Source organism: Onychostruthus taczanowskii, unplaced genomic scaffold (genome assembly GCF_017590055.1).
Source record: "Onychostruthus taczanowskii isolate IOZ18803 unplaced genomic scaffold, ASM1759005v1 scaffold81, whole genome shotgun sequence".
Taxonomy (NCBI): Eukaryota; Metazoa; Chordata; class Aves; order Passeriformes; family Passeridae; genus Onychostruthus; species Onychostruthus taczanowskii.
In genome coordinates, this window is record NW_024506002.1 from 1903613 (window position 1) to 1923889 (window position 20277).

Genomic DNA, 20277 nt, shown 5'->3' on the forward strand with positions numbered 1-20277 from the left:
GCCGGGGCTGGGGCCGGGGCCGGGGCCGGGGCCGGAGCCGGGGCCGCGGCTGAGCGGGGACAGAGCGGGGTCGCCGCGCCCTTCGAGCCCCCCGAGGGCGGCTTCGGCTGGGTGGTGGTCTTCGCCGCCGCCTGGTGCAACGGCTCCATCTTCGGCATCCACAACTCCTTCGGGATCCTCTACATGATGCTGCAGAGCGACCTGGGCGAGGGGGAGAAGGATCCAGCGCTAGAGTTTAAAACAGGTATGGGCTCCGCGGCCCCTTCCCCGGGCCGGGCAGTGCGTGCGGCGGGTGCCCGAGCGGAGCGGGGATGCCCGAGCGGAGCGGGGAGAGGTGCGGCGGCGCGGCCGCGCTGCCTCCCGGAGCTGGAAGCTCCTTCTCGGCTGTGTGGAACCTCGATTGCTCCCTGCCCCCTCTATCCTCGTAGCCGTGGCTATATTTATCTCTGACAGCATCATGTGTTTCTAAGCTCCGATGTACTCAATTAAAAGTAATTCGGCTGAAAACACGCCCTTAGCTTGTCCTGCCGGTGTGCTTGGGGTAAAGCAGAGCAGCGCTGGTGAATCAGCTTCTGGGTGTGAGCCACCCCCTCTAGTTTTCTTTATTATTGTTCTATTTTATGGGTTTTCAAGCTTTTTATCTGTCTGCCTTGTTGGCCGGGGGTGGCTCCAGGAGAGCATCTGCCCTGCTGCCACGCTCCCTGCGAGCCGCGTCCATTCAGTGGGACGGCCGGCACAGGGCAGGGCTGGCAGCGCCACCTGCGCGGTCACTCCGAGGGCAGCGCGGGGTCTCCAGCACTTCACATCCCTGAAAAGCAGGATCCATGGACTGCAGCCAGCTGTGTGTTTTGGTAGGACCGACAGGCCCGGCCAGGGTGCAGACTGGGTAGGGTTAATATGGAGAAAAGGGGTGTTCCTTGCTGCCAAGACCCTGCTGTTGAAGCAGACTTGGCAGAGGGACACCAGCCTGCTGGCGCGGTGGTCCCAGCTGGACACTGGTGTTGGGAGGCCCAGCCTTATCCCAGGTCCTGCTGTCCCCCCTGGAAGATCACATCCATCCTCGTGGTGGACACCCGTGGCCCACCTTGCTCTCATCTGCCAGGTGGAGACGAGCACTTGGTGCTGATGGTACCTGCCTGTGGTGCTGAGGTGGGACTCGGGGTGGGACGTGGGCAGCAGCCAGGAGTGTGCTGAGGAGAGATGAGTGCCAGGGCTGTGTAAGGACCTTGGAGCCTTGTTTTGGGGAGCAGCGCTGCCCGCGCTCCCTCCCTCAGCTGGCGCATGGCCGGCGAGTGCGGCGGGGAGCGCGCCAGGATGAAATTCATTACGGGATCCACCACATGTAGAATCCCAAATTAACTCCGTGATACTCTTACCAGGGAAGCGATGGGACCGTGTAATTACGGGCACTAACGGAGTGCCACAGCGAGCTGCGGACGTGTGGCCAGTTGTAATTAGGGTGATTGATGGGCTGGGAGTGTGTGTGTGTTGTGTGTGAGCGCATGTGATGCCCAGGAAGCTCATAGTGTAGCTCTCTGTTTCCTGCTGCCTGTGATTGTATCTAGAAAGCCTAAGGCAGGGCTCTAAAGGTAGAAGCGGTAACAAAAGAAATTAAATACTGCAAGTTCTGGTGGTTTAAAGGCTCTGTGCCCAAGACAGAGGTTGTAGGAGTCAGCATCTGCCTCTTGCTCCTGCCATCTATTTATTTAAGGCTATGACCGCACAGAGGCCTCGAAAAAGAAAGGCGTGTGGGTGTGCGAGGTGAACCCAGGCTGGGTAATTAAATTGCCTGGGTGACGAATATCTGCATTTTGGTCTGGGTGCTTAATGAAGAGGCCGTTAATAACTGAGTGGCGGCTCCCAGGTTGTGGTGCCGAGGCTCCGGCGGCGGTGGCGGATCCATCTGCGGCACCTCCGGGGCTGCAGCTGCACTGGCTGGGGCTGAGGGCAGCGGGGTGCAGCCCGGAGCCCCCTCCAGCCCTTCCTCCCTCGCTCCCACCCCTCCCCGCTCAGCGTTGCATAATTTCCCCGCGGCGCTCGTTTGCGTGCAAACATAATCAGGAAAATATCGTAGCTCCTTTCCAAGCGCTAAGTGATGTGGCCTTCCTGAAAAGACCGGTGCTGTCTGTTTGTCCTCCGACGTCACTCTGAGCCCGCCAGCTGCAGGCAACAGCCGGACCCCAGGGAGCCCCTCATCCCCCGCCAACAGGGAGCAGGTTGGGAGGACCAGGATCCGCTCCCTGCTCCAGCAGCAGCTTCCAGTATGGCTGTGGGCATGGCTCAGCCTTTTGTCTGTGCTCTTAAACCTTCTCCGGGTCTCAGGGAGGTGGGTTTCTATCAAACAGGGGGTTTGGAGGCAAAATGGGGAGAAATGCTGTCAGCTGGTCAGGCATCCCTTTAAAAATAGGGTTCTGTTTATGCTAAAGCGGGTGCTAGTCGGCACCAAACAATAGCCGCCCCGGCTATAATTATCAAGGTTTATTTCTTGTTTGCATTGGTCACGTTTTCTTGCGTTTGATCTTGAGGAACGCAGGATCCGTGGAGTTCAGGTCTGGGGTCAGGCTTTGAAAACAAACCCCGTGGCAGCAATGCATCGAATGCATAGGCTCCCCTCTTTAAAGAAATATACTGTGCTGCCTATGTCAACAAGCACGGCGGGCTGGGGCGGGCGGGCTGCTGCGACCACCGCGTGCCCCTTCCCCGCGGGACGCCGCGCCGGGGCCTTTGCAAGGCACACTCTGTGCTCTCGGGTTTGTTTTCTTGCGGGGGGAGTGGAGGAATGCTGAGACCGGAATAAAAAAAATAATATACATGTGAGCACTCGGCCAGGAAAAAAAAAAAATCCAGCTTTGCTGGAGAGGTGTTGAGTGATGCTTGAGGGTGTTTGCCGGGAGACGAGTGGTGACGTTTGCCTCCGGTTGTACAAGGCTCATTCCGGTGCTGAGGGATCCACAGACCCGTGGCTGTCCCACAGTGAGGGCTGACACTGAGCCAAGGGCCAGATGAGCCAGCCAAGCACCTTCATCCTCCTCAGCTCCAAAAGCCCTTCCTTACCTCAGTGTCTGCTCTGCTTCTGCTTGGACTTGCCCCAGCCTTGGGAGAGGGGATCACCAGGTGGCCTTGTCCCTGACCAGGGCTGTGCCCCCAGCCAAGGAGCCACCTGAGGGTCCCAGAGGGTGCTCCAGCTACCTGGGCAGAGCCAGGAGAGTGACATTTCTTGGTGCATCTTGTTCCTCCAAACACGTCCTTGGTGCTGTACCTGAGGTCTGGAAAGCCCTGGTGGGACAGCCTGCAGAGGCACACACATTTTGGTTGTTTTTTTTTTAAAAAGGTCTATTTATCTTTTTCTTCTCCCCTCCTCTGCTTTGTGTCAATATCCCAGGTATAGATTAACTCTCTTTGCTTAATATTTAATTGTTTGGGGCCTGGAAATGGAACTGAAAGCATTTGGAGTGATGGCCTGAGGAGCTGGTCTGGTTTGGCTGCAGCTCCTCAGGCCATCTCTGTGTCCATCAGCATCCTCTGATCTGTGTGCAAGAACTGGGGGAACAGATTCCCCCCTATAGCCCAGCTCCAGACGGGGAGCAGAGGCTGCTGGAGCTCCCTGTGCTTAGGGAAGCTGGAATGGACCACAGCCCCTGAGTGACCAGATCCTGAGGCCAGGGCAGGGCTGATGTCACACTTATTCCTGAATTCCCACCCATTTTGCTGGGGAATTTCTTTGTGCTGATTTCACATCCTTAGGACAGGTGAGCACAGGTGGAAAATACTGTTTTTACTGAAGCATTGTAATGAAGGTTTGGTAAGAAAGAACAAAGATTTTTTTGAGAAAATAAAGCATTTCATGCTAACAGTCATATGAAAGAGGGGGAGGAGAAGCCCTGTGCTCCTCTCTGGGCTGAAGGAGATTCTGTGGGTGAGTGAGTGTGGCTGGAGCTTTAGGAGCTGGGAAGAGAAATTGCAGTGTGAGGGTAAATCACAGAATGCTTTGGGTTGGAAGGGACCTTAAAAATCACCCCTGCCATGGGCAGGGACACATTCCACTGTCCCAGGCTGCTCCAAGCCCCATCCAGCCTGGCCTTGGACACTGCCGGGGATCCAGGGGCAGACACAGCTGCTCTGGGCACCCTGTGCCAGGGCCTGCCCACCCTCTCAGGGAACAATTCCTTCCCAGTATTCTGTCTAACCCTGCCCTCTGGCAGCGGGGAGCCATTCCCTGTGTCCTGTCCCTATCCAGCTCCCTTGAGAAGGGGGAGAATCTCCTTCCTCAACGTGTTGGCCATGTTGCTTTGATTGCAAGAGGTAATCCTTGGAAATGATCCCAACTAAATTGGGATGAGGGGGTCATTGTCCATTTTGGAGGCTCCTATCTCCTGAAGGTGACACTGTGGTTGTCACCTTCTTGCCCAAATCTGCAGGATTTGGAGCTTTTATTAATTACCAGGGTGCTGTGCTGGGCCTGTTTCACAGCTTTATTGGCCAAGGGTGCTGTGAACCTCAGCATTCCTGGGGCCTTTCCCACGTCCATCGGGCTCCCAATTCTCCTCTAACCCCACGCAGGGATGCACTGACATGGGCAATATTTATGTAGCCCAGATGGGGATGTAAATCCAGCAAAAAGAGATAAAGATGTTTTTATTACCTTGCCCTTCAAGCTGGGGAGTGCAAAGGGCAGCACAGAGCTTTCCCAGATTTACTGGGGGTTTCCCATGGTGGGATGCCAGCGTGCCAGCACCAGGCTCTGCCCCAGCCTCTGTTTTGGGAGCTGGAGTTTGCGGCTGCAGGGACATGGGGGAGTTTTAGAGGAACTGGGGTTTTGCCTGAGCTGATTGCAAGGTGCTGTGTGAGATAAAGCAGCCTGAAAAGCAAACAAAGCCCAGTCATGTTGTTAAACCTGGTTCTTGGGGCTGTCGGGAGCGATTAAGGTTATTAGGAGGCCGGAGTGCTGTTTCTAAGGGAGGTTCTTGTTTTTCAAGACTGCAGGGGCCCTCTCAGCCAGCACATTTGCCATTTTAGTGGTTTTTAATTTACTTTTAAGTATCCTTCACCAGCCAGCCAAGAAGATGTTAGGCTGTATTTCCTGGTGGCCATTGTCCTTGAGTGGTGGCAGCTCCTGTGACCTCGCTGTGGCCTCTGAAGAAGTGGGACATAGAATTGTGCAGTTGGCTTGGAGTTTTTTGGTGCTTTTAGCTGCAACTAAATGAACAAAACCACCTCCGCTTCGTGGGGTTTGGATCGTAGGTTAAATTTTGAAGGTGCTGAGTTGCAAATCCATCACCGAGACAGGGCTGGGAGCAGGAGGAGGATGAGGAGGAGGAGGGATGGGAGGGCGAAGGGGCTGGTGCTGCAGATCACAAGGCTGGGATGGATGTGGTGGCACCAAGTGACAGTGGGGTGTGATGCAGAGCAAGGCAAAGGAACCATTTCATTTCCTGTTTTGGGGAGAAACCCACAAGTTTGACAAGTCACCCTATAATTTCCTTAAAACCCTCAGCAACTGGAAGCTGCCCATCAGCTGGGATGGTTCTCATCCAACACCTTAAACCAGACCTAACCCCTCAGGCTGGGCCAAAGGCGGAGCTGGGAGGCGCCGCTGGCAGTGCCCAGGGGCTGGCTGTGCATGGCTCACGTGGGCATTGTCACCTACCCTGGGTGACAGCCCCTCTGGCTCTCTCCCTGCTTATCCAGAGTCTCCAGAAACGTCTGTTCCCAGGGATTATCCCACTTAGGAGGCAGCACTGTCAATCACCCCATCCCACCAGCACCAGTCTTCCAAAAGATCTGGTGGTGTGATGGGGACCAGCAGGATCGGCGGATGTGGAGCTGAATTCCCTGTAGGGCAGTTTGGGGAAGGAGGAATTACCTGGGTTTCACCTCCCAGGGCTGATTTTTGTGCCCCATGGTGTGCACTGCGTGGCAGCAATCCAGCCCCGCTCCTGCCGTTCTGACAGGGAGGTGACCCCGGTGGGATGGCGGCACTGCTGCTGTGCCTGGCAGGATTTGGCACCACCTGGATAAGAGCCCAGAGGAGCCTCTTGCTGTTTTGTCCCAGTCACTCCTGGGGACCTCAGCCAGCGTGGCACAGGCCAGCAGCAGGGGGCCAGCATGGCCAGACGCAGCTCTTGGGGACATCAGCAGCGGATGCCATGGGCACTTCCAAACCTGTGCTTCCTCTCTGGAATCAAATGAGGCTCTATCCTGGCTCCACAATCAGGGAATAGTTTGGAAAAGGCCTCTAAGATCACTGAGTCCAACCACACTGGTGTTCTGCCCACTGCTGGCTGCTGTCTGGCTGCCATACGGAATTTTCTGGCACGTCACCAAACACCTCGGTCTCTCCCACCCACTTTTTTTGGCATGATCACCCTTCAGGGGTTTCTTGTGAGCGGGTCAGAGCACGGAGGAGGATGCCAGAACTTCCCAGCTGAGACAGAGGCCACGCACCCACATCTTGCAGCCGGTGTTTTCCTTGAGGAATCACTTTTCCCCAGATCTCCACAACCTCGAGCCTGTGCGTCCCGTGGCATCACCATGGCAATGGACAGCAAGAGGACTGGACCCCAGTGCAGCACGTGTGCAAACATGCTGCTGCACCCACCGCAGCAGGGATTTGTTGGGTTTTCCCTTCCTCTTCCTCGACGGATTGATTATTCCCTATTGCCAGGGAAAGAGATGCTGCCCTTTGGCGTCCAGCCCTGCGGATAAAGGGCGGCTGGAGAGGCGTGTGCCAGGCAGGGCATGGCCGGGGGCCGTGCCCGGCCGTCCCGCCGGGCGTTGCCGTGCCCGCCGCGGGCCCCGGAGCGCTCGGTTCTCTGCTCGGTTCCCTCCCGGCGCATCCACCCCGAGACAGTTGGGGCGGTTGCAAAACCCACATGACGTGTGCTGGGAATTGCTGCAACACGCTCGCAGGCTCGAGCCATTCCAGCCTCTCCCCGGCACCTCGCACAACAGGTCCTGCCAGCCGCGGGGCCGGCGCTGCCCGCACGCCCTGCCCGCTGCGCTGCCCGCCCGCGGCCGCCTCCGGCCGCTCCTGCGCTGCCCCGGCCTCGCTCGGTGCACCCCGCGGGCAGGGTGGCACAGCCCTGCGTTCCACCCGCACGTCTGCAGTGCGTTTTTCCCCGCCCTTGCACTTTTAGGTGTAGGACCCTAAAAAAATTACCTGATGGACGAGTTTGCCCCGTGTCCCCAGCACGTCCTTCGAGAGCTGGAGCGGAGTGAAACACGGGGGAAAACCCTCGGGAAGAGCTGCCGGGTCACGGCCCTGGGCTGTTTTGCCGAAACTCACCTCGGGCATCCTTGGCAGCTGTGCCATGCCCTGCCATGCCGTGCCGTGCCACGCTGGCCTCTGTGCGAGGAGCAGCCTCCCGGCCCCACGGGGGATCACCGAGAGGACACAGCGGCAGGAGGGCAGCCCCAGCTCCCCTTGGCACGCCGCAGGGGAGCTCCCCCTCGGGGCTATCCCGCACCTCCATCCCGCACCCCGCAGAGGAGTGCTGCACCCACGGCTGCAACGGGAGCTCCCGGCGCTGCGTCCCTGTGCAGAGCCCAGAGCCAGGTGGGGAGGGTGTTTTGGGGTCAGCGCTGCCAGCAGCATGGTTTTGGGAGAATCTGGTCTGCAAAACCTCCCGCTGGAGGAGACGAGCTCACGGAACCCTGCTGCTCCGCATCTTTGGGATTTTTTTTTTTTGGCCCAGGATATGGATTTGGCAGCTCATGGTGGGTTTTGCTTGCTTTGCCGAGGCTGGGTTGGACACGGCTTTGAGCGAGCTGGTCCAGTGAAGGTGTCCCTGCCCATGGCAGTGGGGCTGGACCTGGATCTTTGCAGTGCCTCCCAGGACTCCCTGCAGAGCAGCCTCCTCTCCGGGGCAGCAGCCCTGCGCGCTCTGCAGGGCTCAGCGCTCGCTGCATGGGCTGACTTGTTGGGCTTCGCCCCGGGCAAACAGCGGGGCCCTTCTCAAGGAGGAGAAACAACCCTACCACAGTGCCTGCAGCCAAGGAACCTGCTCTGAGCAGCCACCCACCAGCCCGTCCTGGGGACCAGCTGAGCTGGGGACCCCAGGGCACGTGGTCACCCTGCCCGGTGGCATCCCCAAAGGCCATCCTTGGCCATCTCACACAGGCACCAAAACAAAGCTTTTTGTTTCGAGATCTTGGCCGCAGATGCCGTGTGTAAAAAGGGAGGCAAAATCCTTCCCTCTTGGGGGGAAGTGGGTGTTTGCTGGGGAGCCAGAGGGGCTTTTTGTGCAAAACCTGTGCAAGGAAGGGGGAACTCAGTGAGGTGGGAATAAGCCTGGAGCCCAGTGAGGTGGGAATCACATCTAATGGCAGCTCCTTCAGTGAGGATTGTGCCTCCCCTGCTCTGTCTGATTCAAGTCCGATGGAAAAGTATCATCTGTGATTAAAGATTGACGGTAATTACATAATGGGTATGAACCAGATGATGCCCAGACAAGCTCCCTCCTGGGATTTCCCAACTTTTGGAGTGTTTGCAATCATCCTAAAGAGCTTCCTTCTTCCAAGGTGGGGGGGGGGGTAATTATTGATTTTACGGCAGCACCTGGCACAAGGCTCAGCAGTGGCACAGCGGTCACCAGAGCCAGGCTGTGGCCACCCTGCCTGCCCTGATAGCTCTGGGGCATGGTCAGGCACAAGAAATGCATCCCCCCAGCCTTGCAATGGCAATAAAAGTATAATAAAATAAAGGAGAACAAAAAAATAAGGGAGTAAAGCTGCTTTTTGGATCTGCTGGCAAGGCTAGCAGAGCGGGTGCAGCCGTGTGCTGACGCCGTGACCGGTGACGAAAAGGCAACGTCACGATGTTCTTGATGGTGGGCCAGCTATTAATCCGTGTGTTTTAGCAAAACCCAGTTTGTTTCTTAAGATTTGTGGGAGTGGGGACAGCTGGGAGTGTGGGGAGCTTGTCTGGGATTAAACCTGCCTGAGAGCCAAGCACGCCAAGCTCGCGAGCTCGGGGAGAGCTTAATTAAAGTCAACGGAGAAGCGTTTCCAAGAAAATAATACGGGGTTTTTAAAGGGGATCTTTTCGTTCTGGGCCCAGAATGGCTCCTTTTCCCTCTTCGGTGTCAGCTTTAATAAAACAAAATGAGATCTCCAAGAAAAACAAATTGGAGCTCTTAAAAGGCGCTGCGGAGATAAAAATCAGTAACAGTGTTGCTGGTAACACCTTGGGTTATTAAAAGGGAAAGAATGCTAACGATGCAAATCGCGCCCGCCTTTCTTGTGGTTGCTGCCCAGCGGGAGCCTGCCCACCCTGCCAGGGGGGCACGGGCACGGTGCCCCTCGCTGTGGCCCCTGGGCTGGGCTGCAGGGGCACCGAGGCTCTGCCCTTCACTGGCCAGGGCATGGGGGCACGTTTGGGAAATGCTTACACAAGGAGGATTTTGGAGTTTTCTTTCCCGAGGTTCTGGTGGCAGCTCCCAGGGTCAGGAGTGGTGTTGAGGGCAAATAGTAAAAAGCTTGGAAGAATGGCAAGGATCAGGTTTCAGTGGACACCAAACTTTAAAACAGCTGAAATCAGGGCTGGTGATGTTGGGAATATGCACAGCCCGTCCAAGCTCCTTTAGAGGAGATGAACATATGAATGCAAATAGCAAATTGGGCTTTTTATGGCCTGAGAGCAGCTGGGTGTGGCTTTGCTCCTCATGCCAAGACATCGGGCTGGAAAACTGGGGTCACTTCCTCTAAATGCAGTGCCCCAGTCCCACTGGTGCAGCTGGAGCCCACACTGAAGGGCTGCTCTCACAGTGCCCTGGCCCCTGGCAGGCTCTCCCAGCTGCCTGGCCTCGTGCTGCTCCCCAGGATGCTGGAGCAGGGATGTGGGAAGGGCTGGGGGAGTTGCTGGGGATGTGGGTTTGGTCCCTCCACCATCTGCTTCTGCCTCCCCACAGCCAGAGCGGGCTCAGGGCTGCCCCTTCTCTGCTGCCAGCCTGGCCAGGGCTCACCCTGTCCTGCCTGGGGCTGGGCATGGCAGTGGGCAGGGCACAGGCACAGGGCTGGTGCTGCTGCCCCAGGTTCAGGGGGAGGAAGCTGCTGTAGGGTCCTGTCTGTCCATCTGTCCAGGAGCACCCCTTCAGACAGGGTGGCTTTAAAAGGCCCAGGGTGATGACTTCGAGGCCAGCTCCTGCTTTGCTGCTGTGCCCAGCAGTATCAGATAAGGCAATTACAGCTTTATCACTTAATTGCAGAGTATAATAATAGGAGTGGTATCAGGATAGGCCGTTGCCAAGGAGGGAATATCGGTGGTGTTGGGTTTTATGTTTGTTTTTTCAATATAAACTCGTTGGAGCCTCAGCACTGCTGAAGGTTTGAGGTCCTCCTGCCAGTGAGGCTCCTCCTGCCTGTTCCCCACCATTCCCCTAGCCAGGGGGAAATTCAGCATTAAATAAAAGCTGTGCTGACTGTCCTGATGCCAGGGAAGCTTCTCCAGAGTCAGTGAGATCCCAGCCTGGGAGGGGAAGGGGTGAGGACTGACAGGGATGTTGTCAACAGCTTTGTGGACAGCTTTTCCTTTGCACCTTGGGAATGAGATTTCCATCCCTTGCAGGTTTTTCCTGTCCTGCTCAGCAGGTATGGGGTGCACACTCACGGCTGCACGAGGGCATGGGGCTAATTCTGGGGGTCTGGATGCCCCTGTGAGGGACAGCTGGGGATGAATCCTGAAGCCCTTTGCACCAGGCTTTTCCACTCTCAGTGTCATGCGCAAAATGCTCCACCACCACCCTGGAACCCAGATGGGAAAATAAAATTTTATATTTGGCAACTGTTCCACAGCCTGCTGGGGTGGTGTGGGAGAGGTGAGAGACATTGGCTGCGATACCCAGAGCTCTGCTTGTCTCTGGCTCACGTGGTCCCATTTTCCACTCTCCCTGAGGAACTGTCAGAGAGGCTGAGCGCTCCCAGTGTCAGGATTTGGGGCATTTCCCTACCCAAACCGGCCTGGCTGGTGCTTTTCTGCCTTGAAAATGGGGATTTTTCAAGACCCCAAGTGGGTTTCTCACCAAGAACTGAAGTTTTGTCTTGCTTGTCCTGATGTCCGCAGGGTCAGGCGATAAAAACTCAGGTGACCTGGGGGCAAGGGATGGTGTCACAGGCTTTTAACTGGGGGAGCTGAAACTCCCTTGGGATCTGCGTTTTAGGAGAGGACCTTCGTTAAGGGAGGTTCATGTAAAATCCGATGTGTTGCCCAAAGCTAAGAAATCATGGCAGATTTTTTTAAAGCTGTTAAACTCTGCCCTGCTTCAGCTCATCAACCAAAGCGTGAACCCACGAGCCCCGAGAGGAGGCACTTCAGGTCCTGCTCTGACCCCTGTGCCTGGCTGTTAACTCCTGCTGGCCCATCCTAATCTCCATCTGGAGATAAGATTAGCCCCAGCCTGCTTTGCAGAGCTCCTTTTCTTCCTCCCAACCCCAGGGTTCCCAGCCCCACCATCTGCAGCCTCCCCCTGCCACAGTTTGTGTTCCACTGACCTCATAAACAAAAATGACGCAAAACAAAACCCCACAAAAAACAGTTTTTACAGCAGGCTGAGTTTTCCTACTCCACAAAGGCGGTTGTTTAGATTTTTATTGCCGGATGAAGAGGGACAGAGATAAAAAACAACCCTAAAAGCTGTTGGGGAGATGATGCAAGGCAGAGCAGCGTGGAGAGCGATGTCTCTGAGGGCTTTAATGTTTCCTCTGCTTCCCAGTCAGGAATCAGCTATTGCAAAATGCCAGGCACTGCCGGCTGACTCCGGCCCCTGGCCACGCGCCGAGGCTTTCTGCAGCAGATAACTCCTGCTTTATCAGCCTCCTGGCCGGGCCAGAGCTCCCCCTGAGCGCTGGAGCTGGGGAGGATGGTGAAGAAGCAAGCAGGCAGGATGTGGGGCTGCTGTGGAAGCAGCAGGTTGTTGGCCGGGTTCCCCATTAGTCAGGGTGACGAGTCGATCTCCTTTCCCATTTTCTTATGAATGAATCAGTTTTGGCTGGGCCCGATGGTCAGACTGGTTCAACGAGAAGCAGCTGGTATCAGGCTCATTAGCAGAGGAGACACAAACGAGCCTCTCCCTGGCTCTGCAAACTCCTGTGATCCCGACAGGCCCGCGGCTGCCGGCGCTCACAGCGGCACCGCCGGCGCTCGGCTCCTCCATCACCCCGTTCCCTCCCTCCTCTGGGCATCTCCCGGCTCCTGGGCACGCTGGAGCTTCAGGGACACTCCAAAACCAGTGTGGATGTAGCCAGGGTCCTGCACCCCGAGCCTTCTGCTCTCCAGGTTCATCAGTGCTGCAGCAGGGTGTTTTTAGGGGGCAATTTCAGCTCCAGGCTGCCCGTGGTGCTGTGGAGAGCACAGCTCAGCTGTGTTTGCTGTTCCAGTCCTTGGCCACTGGAAAATTCTTGACATTTTGCCACAACTTCAGCTGGAGCAGTTGAGATTTGGGATTTTGGGGCACAGGGGCTGCGGTGATGCGTTGCTGCCTCTGCTCAGCCCTGTTGTGAGGATCTGCCGTGGTGTCACTGCTCTTCCCTTCACTGTCAGCACCCAGCACCCCTGTCCTGCTCTGCCTGTCCATAAAGCCACCCCACACGTGTGTGCCAGCTCCCTTGGGCAGGGATTGCCCCGTGCCAGGGTCACTGCAGAGGCTGAGGAACGTCCCTGGTGCTGTCACAGAGCAGGGCAGGCTGGTGTTCTCCAGCACATCCCCATGGATCTGTGCTGGGGAGAGCACAGGGGCTGGACCCACCCCATGCTTGGGGCTTGTGTTCCAGGGCTGCCCCTGGCCCCTCACATCCCTCCATACCCCAAAATCCAGGCAGGCTCAGCTCCACGCTGCTGAATCCTCCCAGTGCCTGCTGTTCCCTGTGCCCCTGAGCACGGATGGGTCAAGTGGGAGCTCAGGCAGCTGAAAACAGGACTGGGGGCTGTGGGGTGTGCTCCCTCCAGCAATCCCACCCTTGGCACCTGTAGGACAGGATGAGTTTTGTAGGGACAGGGTTATTTTGTAGGGACAGAGTAGTTTTGATTCCCACCCCCACCCCAAAAAGCTGTATTTCCTTGGAGAGGAAGAGGAGGCTCCCTGGCCACAGAGATGGGATTTAATGCTTTTAACCCTGACTGGCAGGACCAAACCTCACCCAGTAACTGACAGAAGCCTTCATTAACCTGCCCTGTTGTTTATTCCCATTTCAAAGCCCTTGATGCAGCAAAAAGCAAAGTTTTCCTCAGGAAAGCACATTAATGTTTCACCTGCCTCCAGAGCCCTTTGCCACCGGGGCACTCGGAGTGGCCGGGGCTGTCCCCAGTTCCCCTCGCTCTCGTTAAACATTGTGTGGCTCCAAGGCAGCTCTGCCTGTGGCTGTCGTGTGGGCTCGAGCCTCGGGGGCCTGGTTTTTAATTTATATGTAGATGTGAGTGTGTGCATAGATCCACACGGGCATATTTATGTCCATGGATCACAATCCCCGTCCCAGGGGCAGCAGCAGGAGCTGCAGGGCTCCGGGGGGTTCCTGGGATGGGGATGGGAAGCAGGGGCTCATCCTGCTGTGAGCCCCTCGCCTCTGCCCCTCCTGCCTGCAGCACCCAAGGGCAGGGCTGGCCCTTCCCTGAAGCCACCCGGTGTCTGAAAAACTTTCAAATGAGAGCAGGTCAGCCAAAAGTGACAGCCCGTTGGCAAAGAGGTGTAACCCGCTTCTTGCTGGGCTTAAAAAAAAAATAGTGATTAGATAAAATGCTGCTGGTTTTCACTTTCCTTTAGCAGTTGGATTTACTTAATGACAGCCTGCTCTATTTTTCTGAGATATCCAGTTGTTTTCAAATGTTGTCTTTAATGTAAGGAAGCTCCAAGAGATTAAAATCACATGGATATTTTCCCCTTCTCTTGCCCTCTGGGTGTCTGGGTTCAATGATGTGTTATGATCTTCTTCCTGGTCCGTGGGCTCCAGGAGCACTATCCAGAGGTGCTGCTCTGTGCTGCAGAAACTCTCCAGCATTGAGGCAAGAAATAATTTCCTGATGGCCATCAGGAGAAGAGCCCAGATGTTCCACCATGGAGCTGTTTTGTCCCACAGACACTGTGTCAGCCCAGGATGACTCAGTGCCTGCCCCAGGGCTCTGCTCAGCCTGCTTAAAAACAGCTTTTCTTCATTTATTTCGATTGTTAAAGATATTCTCTCAGTGGAGGAGGCTCTCCAGTGTGGTCAGCCATCACCTCGTGTCCCTCGTGCCACGGGAGGGTCGGGGCTGGGGCTGAGCCCTGGGACAGTCTGGGGAAGAGGCCGGTGTGGGGGGAGAGCTGAGGTGGAAGAGGCAGGGAGGGAGGTGTTACCTCCTTTGTCAGCGAACCCTGGGGGCAAAACAACTTAAAAGCCACCTGGCACAGCCTGGGGAGGGGCCTCCCTTCAGAAAACACCTGGAGCAGCCACCACGATTTTCCCTTTCATATTTCCAGCCCTGTGCATTGTTGGGTATTGGGCAGACTTTGTCTTCGGGGAAATTCGGGCTGTGTTGGGTGGAAGCAAATAAGTAACATAACTGAAATATTTTGGTAATATTGGGGTGGGTGGCTCTGCCCAGGTGCCACAGGGGAGGAATCCCAGCCCTCTCCATGTTTTTGCTCCAGTGGGGATGAGGCTGAAGTTGGCACTGTATTTTTTTGCTCTGAAACCTGGGGGGCTCTGGGGGGTGGCTGTGGGTGGGGGTGGCTCTGGAGATGATGTGCAGGGCAGAGCCAGCTGGGAAAAACACAGGGATGTTTTCTTCCAACCTCGCTCGCCCTGGGGATACCCCAGCCTTGGCTGATGGGTGTCTGGGAGGTTTGGTTCTGCCCATACCATCCCCACCCCCATCCCCATCCCCATCCCCCCCTCACAGGACAATAGAATAATGGAATATCCCAAATTAGAAGGGACCCTCAAGGATCACCCAGTCCCACTCCTGATCCTGCACAAACACCCCAACAATCTCACCCTGGGCATCCCTGGTGCCCTGGTGCCACCTGGAGTGGTGTCCAAACGCTCCTGGAGCTCTGGCAGCCTCGGGCATTCCATTCCTTGGGCAGTGCCAGCACCCTCTGGGGGAAGAACCTTTCCCTGAGCTCCAGCCTGAGCCTGCCCTGACACAATTTCACGTCATCCCCATCCACCACACAGTGGGAAAGGATTGGGCTGAGTGGGAGATGTGGAGGAGAAGAGGGAGAATATGCAGTGCTGAAACCGGGGGTTGTTCCTGGTAGGGGACAGAAGGTGCATCACTGCCTTCAGCTGCCTCAAAAGTTGCAAAAGCCAAGGTAATTAACTGTGTTCTCTGTCCAGGGAGGAGCAGGGTGCAAAGTGATGCTTGGAAATTTGGCAGCAGAGAAGGTGTTAGTTGGGAGAAGTACTTGGAGTTCAAGACTGGCCCTTGTCTAGGGGAAGGTACAGATATATATATATATTAATATATATATTAAACAACCTGTAGGGATTGAAAAGACCTCTTAATGAGGCATTGGGGACATGGTTTAGTGGTGGGCTGGGCAGTGCAGGGTTAGCAGTAGGACTCAGTGGTTTCAGAGGGCTTTTTTGACCTAAAACAACTCCATAATTCTATGATTCCAAGACTGGACATGTCCACCACCAGAGGGTTTGGAGGAAAGGCTGTGCAGAAATCTGCCAGGACTGGGAGAAGGCCACAGATGTCTTGCAGTGGCAATTATTTGTGTAAAACCAGTGCCTGGGCGGGTGAGGAGCTGTGGCCAGGTCTCCCGGGTTTGGTGTCCAGCCTGCTGGGACTCTCCCCTTAATGCTCAGGGCTGGCAAAGAGCTGGAAGTATTTTTATTTCTGAGTATCCCTTAATTAGCTGAAAGGAAAGGCTGTCAAGTACCCAACTGGGAAGGAAAAAGATCTTCACAAGCCTGTGACCAGCCCAACATTTCGCCTCCATTTATTTTGCCTGACTTCTTTGTTTTCCCCTTTGAAAAAAGGGTGTTTTTCTCTTTCCTTTCATTTAACTGCTATTTATTTGCTGGTAAGTGGAAGGAATTCAGCTGGGATCAGCCTGGCTCCTGCCAGCGACTGGAGTTGAAAAGTTTCCATGGGGGGATGTAAGAGCAGAGCAGGGGGTTTGTTTTCCACCCGCCGCCGGTCCTCGCTCTGCGGGTCCCTGGGTCACGGCCAGCCAGGTTGCATGGGTTTAATTCTCCTTTTTTTACTGCGATGTTGACGAGTGCCCAAGGGAGTTGTGGTGGGAGGAGCATGGAGCTGGGCCGTAGGGTTTCTTCTTCTCCTCGCTGTTAATGGGAAACAGAAGATGGCTTGGGAGAAATTTGGCAAAGAGGGAAACTTTTCTGTCTCTTCCAGCTTGGAAAAAAGTTTCCTTTCTCACCCCTGTCTCACCGCAGAGGGAAGAGGGTTCCCAAACACAGCCCAGGAGGGGTTGGTGGGAGCGGGACAGAGGAGGCAGAAAGTGCCCCGTGATTTCACAAGGATGGAGCAGCCTTGGGCCATCAGATTTGTTTTGGGAGTGGAGCCCAACCTGCCTCCCACTGGTGGCCAGGATCCATCCCATCTTCTCCCCAAGGCATCAAGGGCTTGGGATGCCTCAGGTGTTCTCACCCTGAAGCAATGCTGAGGATTTTTGGATCCTGTGTGTCAGGTATGGTGTCATGTAGACGGAGATGCAGTGGTGGGTCAGTGCTGGACACTGGCTCCTGGAGGGATGTACATGGATTCTGTGCCTGGCTGGGACATGAACCCATGACCTTGGCGTGGAGAGCTCTCTTGGCTTTGCCCCTCATCCCGGCTTGTGAGCCAGCGCTGCTTCACCATCTGCTCCAAGCTGTGTTGGCTGGGAGCCACAGCTCCACATCCCAGTGGTTCACAGCGGCGGCTGGGCTGCTCCAGTGGGAGCCACAGCTCCACATCCCAGTGGTTCACAGGGCTGGCTGGGCTGCTCCAGTGGGAGCCACAGCTCCACATCCCAGTGGATCACAGGGCTGGTTGGGCTGCTCTGGCTGTGAAAAGCCATGGCAGCCACTCACATGGGGCAGCTGGCAGGGCAGGGACTGCTCCCAGAGTCACACTCCAGCCCTTTAGGACTTTCAGGTGTGCCCCCAAAAGTGGCAGCGCTCACCTGGATCTCAGCCTGGGAAACGGTGGCTGGCCCTGGCTGAGACATATCCCAGCACTGCTGGCCCAGTCCTGGTGCTCATGTCCTGGCAGATGCCTTCCCCCTTTCCTCCCACCCTTTCCCCTTCCATCCCTCCTGCCCACCCAGATGAAGAGCAGATGAAGCACTGGAGTAAATTCCTGAGGCTCCATGACCCCAGTCCCTCAGCTGCACAGTCCTCCCAGTTGTGTGTGGTACAGGTTACCAGTACAAACCTGCCAGTTACATAAGATGGCCATGGTGAGGTTCAGAGGAGATGACACATTTTGGGGCTGGAGAAGCAGAAGGAGGTCACACTTCACTGCTGGGGACAGGGGATGGCCGTGGTGGAGTGTGAGTGCTGAGCTGTTCCCAGGCTTTGTCACCTTGCACTGGTGGCTGCAGGAGGTTAATCATAGTCAAAGCCCATTGAAGTTTGGTCAGGTCGTGGCTTATCCACAGAGAAAAGAGAGCTTTGGACATGCAGCAGCCAGTGTCAGGGGCCAGAGCTGACCCACAGTGTCCCACCAGAGTTAATCATTGCCATCACCTGGAACCTGCCTAGCTTCAGCAGTGGGAACTCCTTCCCCAAAAACTCAGGGTGAGGGGCCTGGAGGAAACCCCAACCTACCAGGATGCATCAGCCTGGGGAGAGCAATGTCCCTTGACCTTGACACTAAACTAAACTCTAACCCTGATCCAGACCCTCGCCCCAATCCAGACCCTAACCTTATCCAGACCCTAACCCAAACCCTAATCACAACCCTGGTATTGTCTCTGCCCAAACCTTTGCTTTCCCTTTCATTTTATAAGGTGGAGATTGTGTTTATTGCCCTGTAGGAAATGGGAGAACCTGGAGCAGCCAGTGTCAGCCACTCAGGACCCCCTGGTGCGTTCTCACTGCCATCTGCACACAGAGCTGGACAGAGGGGAAGGATCTGATCTGCTTTGGTCACCCAGTCCCAGCTGGGAGCTGCTGTGTTAGGAGATTTGGGAAAGTGTAACTCCCAAATCACCCTGCATTGAGCCCAGGAATCATGAGACTTGGGTTCTGGCTTCCCAGAACCTGGTGAGGGCAGGCTCTCCAAAACGGAGCTGGGTGCTGTTGATGGGCTCTCCACAATGCTTTTCCCATCCTCCCACTTCAGGGCTCCCATCCTTCACTTGTATTGCAGGGGGAACATTGAGGGGCATCACAGCTGGGGAGAAAAACCTGTGTTAAAGAAAAGGGAAGATGGCTAAAATCAGGAGGTCTGGTCTTGGCACCGTATGTTTGGGAGAGCGCCGGGATCCGGGGTCAGCCGGACCCTGGGCCGGTGCCGTGCTCGCCGCTGGTGTCCTGATGCTGGAAGGAGGTTTTTATGTATATGTATAAAAAATACTTTCTTCTCCCTGTGGGTGTGTTTTGAAAAGGGGCTTGGGAACAATGAGCATTAACAAGCAGATAGAGAATTAAATGCAGGGTTTGAGTCTTCAAATGTGTGCACATTTCAGAGCGCGTGTTTGTGCCAAGATAAACTCTGTCAGGAATAAACATCGTTTTACATGAAAGGCTAATTACAGATTGGTGCTCCGCGGGTGGGAGGAGGGAATTTTCACCAATTAAATGGAACTTTTCTGTTTTTCGTAAAATTGCTGGATGAAAACGCAGCCAGGGGCTGGCGAGGCGTTTGACAGCACAGTCGAGGGAGGAGATGCTCGTCCCCAGGATTTGTATTTTCCCCCCCAGTGCTAAGGAGCCTTTGCCAGTTCATTTGGGCAGGAGCTGAGGGAGGGCACTGGTTCTGCCCAGGAGCAGCTGAACGCCAGGACAGTCCTGGGCTCTCACACAGGGAGATGGGACATGGGCAAACAGGGTCCAACCCAACATCCCTTGGACTCACACAACACCAGGAGAGCTTGGAGTAACAAGATCCTTGGCCTCCTTGGGTGTGTAGGTCATGGAAAGATGTCGGGATGGGACGTGGCCCACGTTGAGGAGCTGCAGCTCCTGTTTGTTGGGTAACTTCAGTGTGTGGTAGGTGAATCATCCCTCAAAAATTGCAAGCCAGAGGCGACGCAGAGAAGAAAAACCTTCCTGGCCTGTGGAGTGGAGTGCTGGGAAGAAAACTCCCGCCTGGGCACATGGTGGGTTTCAGCTGCAGAGCACATGCTGCCTTGTTGCTTTTGGACGAATTTCACAAGAATTTGCATTTCTGGACCAGCTCTGGAGCCTCCGAGGCTGAGGCTGTGGATGGGGAAGATGTGATGCAGCCCAGAAACCAGCTCTAACCCCATTTTGCTCTAGCCAGGGCTGAGGTTTATGGGTTTGGAATGAAATGGATGCAAAATGTGTCTGGGACCGAGTTTCTCTGGGATGTTGAGCGCAGGAACCCCAGGCAAACACTCCGTGCCCGCTGCTTGCCAAGAGAAACCACAGATTTGTCTCCATCTCTACTTAGGGTGGCCACAGGGCAGCTCATTTTGGGCCTTTTCTCTCACATAAGCTGAGATCTGTCACTTAGTGGTTACGGGAGGTGGCCTGGGCATCGTCTCTTAAAAGTCCCCTGCATCCTTGAGGGAGAGCAGAGGCAGAGAGACACAATCAGGAGAGATGTGGTGGGGTTTTTAAAGCAAAGTACCTTCCCAACCTGCTCTGCTCCAGTGCTCTGTGCTCCTGAACCAGTTCAGAATTGGTGTTTTAAAACTCCCCCGTGGCAAAGACTGAATTGGCACTTGCTGGATCTGATCTCTGGGAAGCTGTTGCCTTATTCATGGCCATGGGATGATGGCACAATGACAGGAGCTTCCATTTCTACAACATTCACATATTTCCTTACCCCCTCCAAATACCACCATGAACAGGGCACTGAAAGGGTCTTTAGCCAGACCTGGCCTTGAATAATTCCTCTGAATAATTCCATTTATTCCAATTTTCAGCCTGTTGTGGAATTGTTTTCAAAAGAGGGGAGGTGGGGGTGTGGGGGAGAAGTCAGCCAAACCTGATAAAGGAGGACTTTGTTCTGAAGCTTTAGGGTATGGTACCAAGCAGGGCTTGCTATACAATTAATGAGTTTAGCTGGCTTTGAGCTGCACATGATGCACAGTGGCTGCCACCACAATGCCCTGCCACCACCAGCTCCCAGAGAAGTCTGGTTTCAGTTTGGTGCTCTTCAGT

The 20277-nt window shown here is 55.4% G+C and overlaps 1 protein-coding gene across 1 annotated transcript in view; it reads left to right on the plus strand.

The window, feature by feature from the left end:
• The first annotated feature begins 7 nt into the window (after positions 1-7).
• Positions 8-20277, plus strand: part of SLC16A2 (solute carrier family 16 member 2) — a 39921-nt gene continuing 19651 nt past the window's right edge. The window contains exon 1 of the mRNA XM_041424404.1: positions 8-244. Within this exon, the coding sequence (XP_041280338.1) occupies positions 184-244 (61 nt within the window). The 5' untranslated portion in view covers positions 8-183. The remainder of the gene's footprint in view (positions 245-20277) is intronic.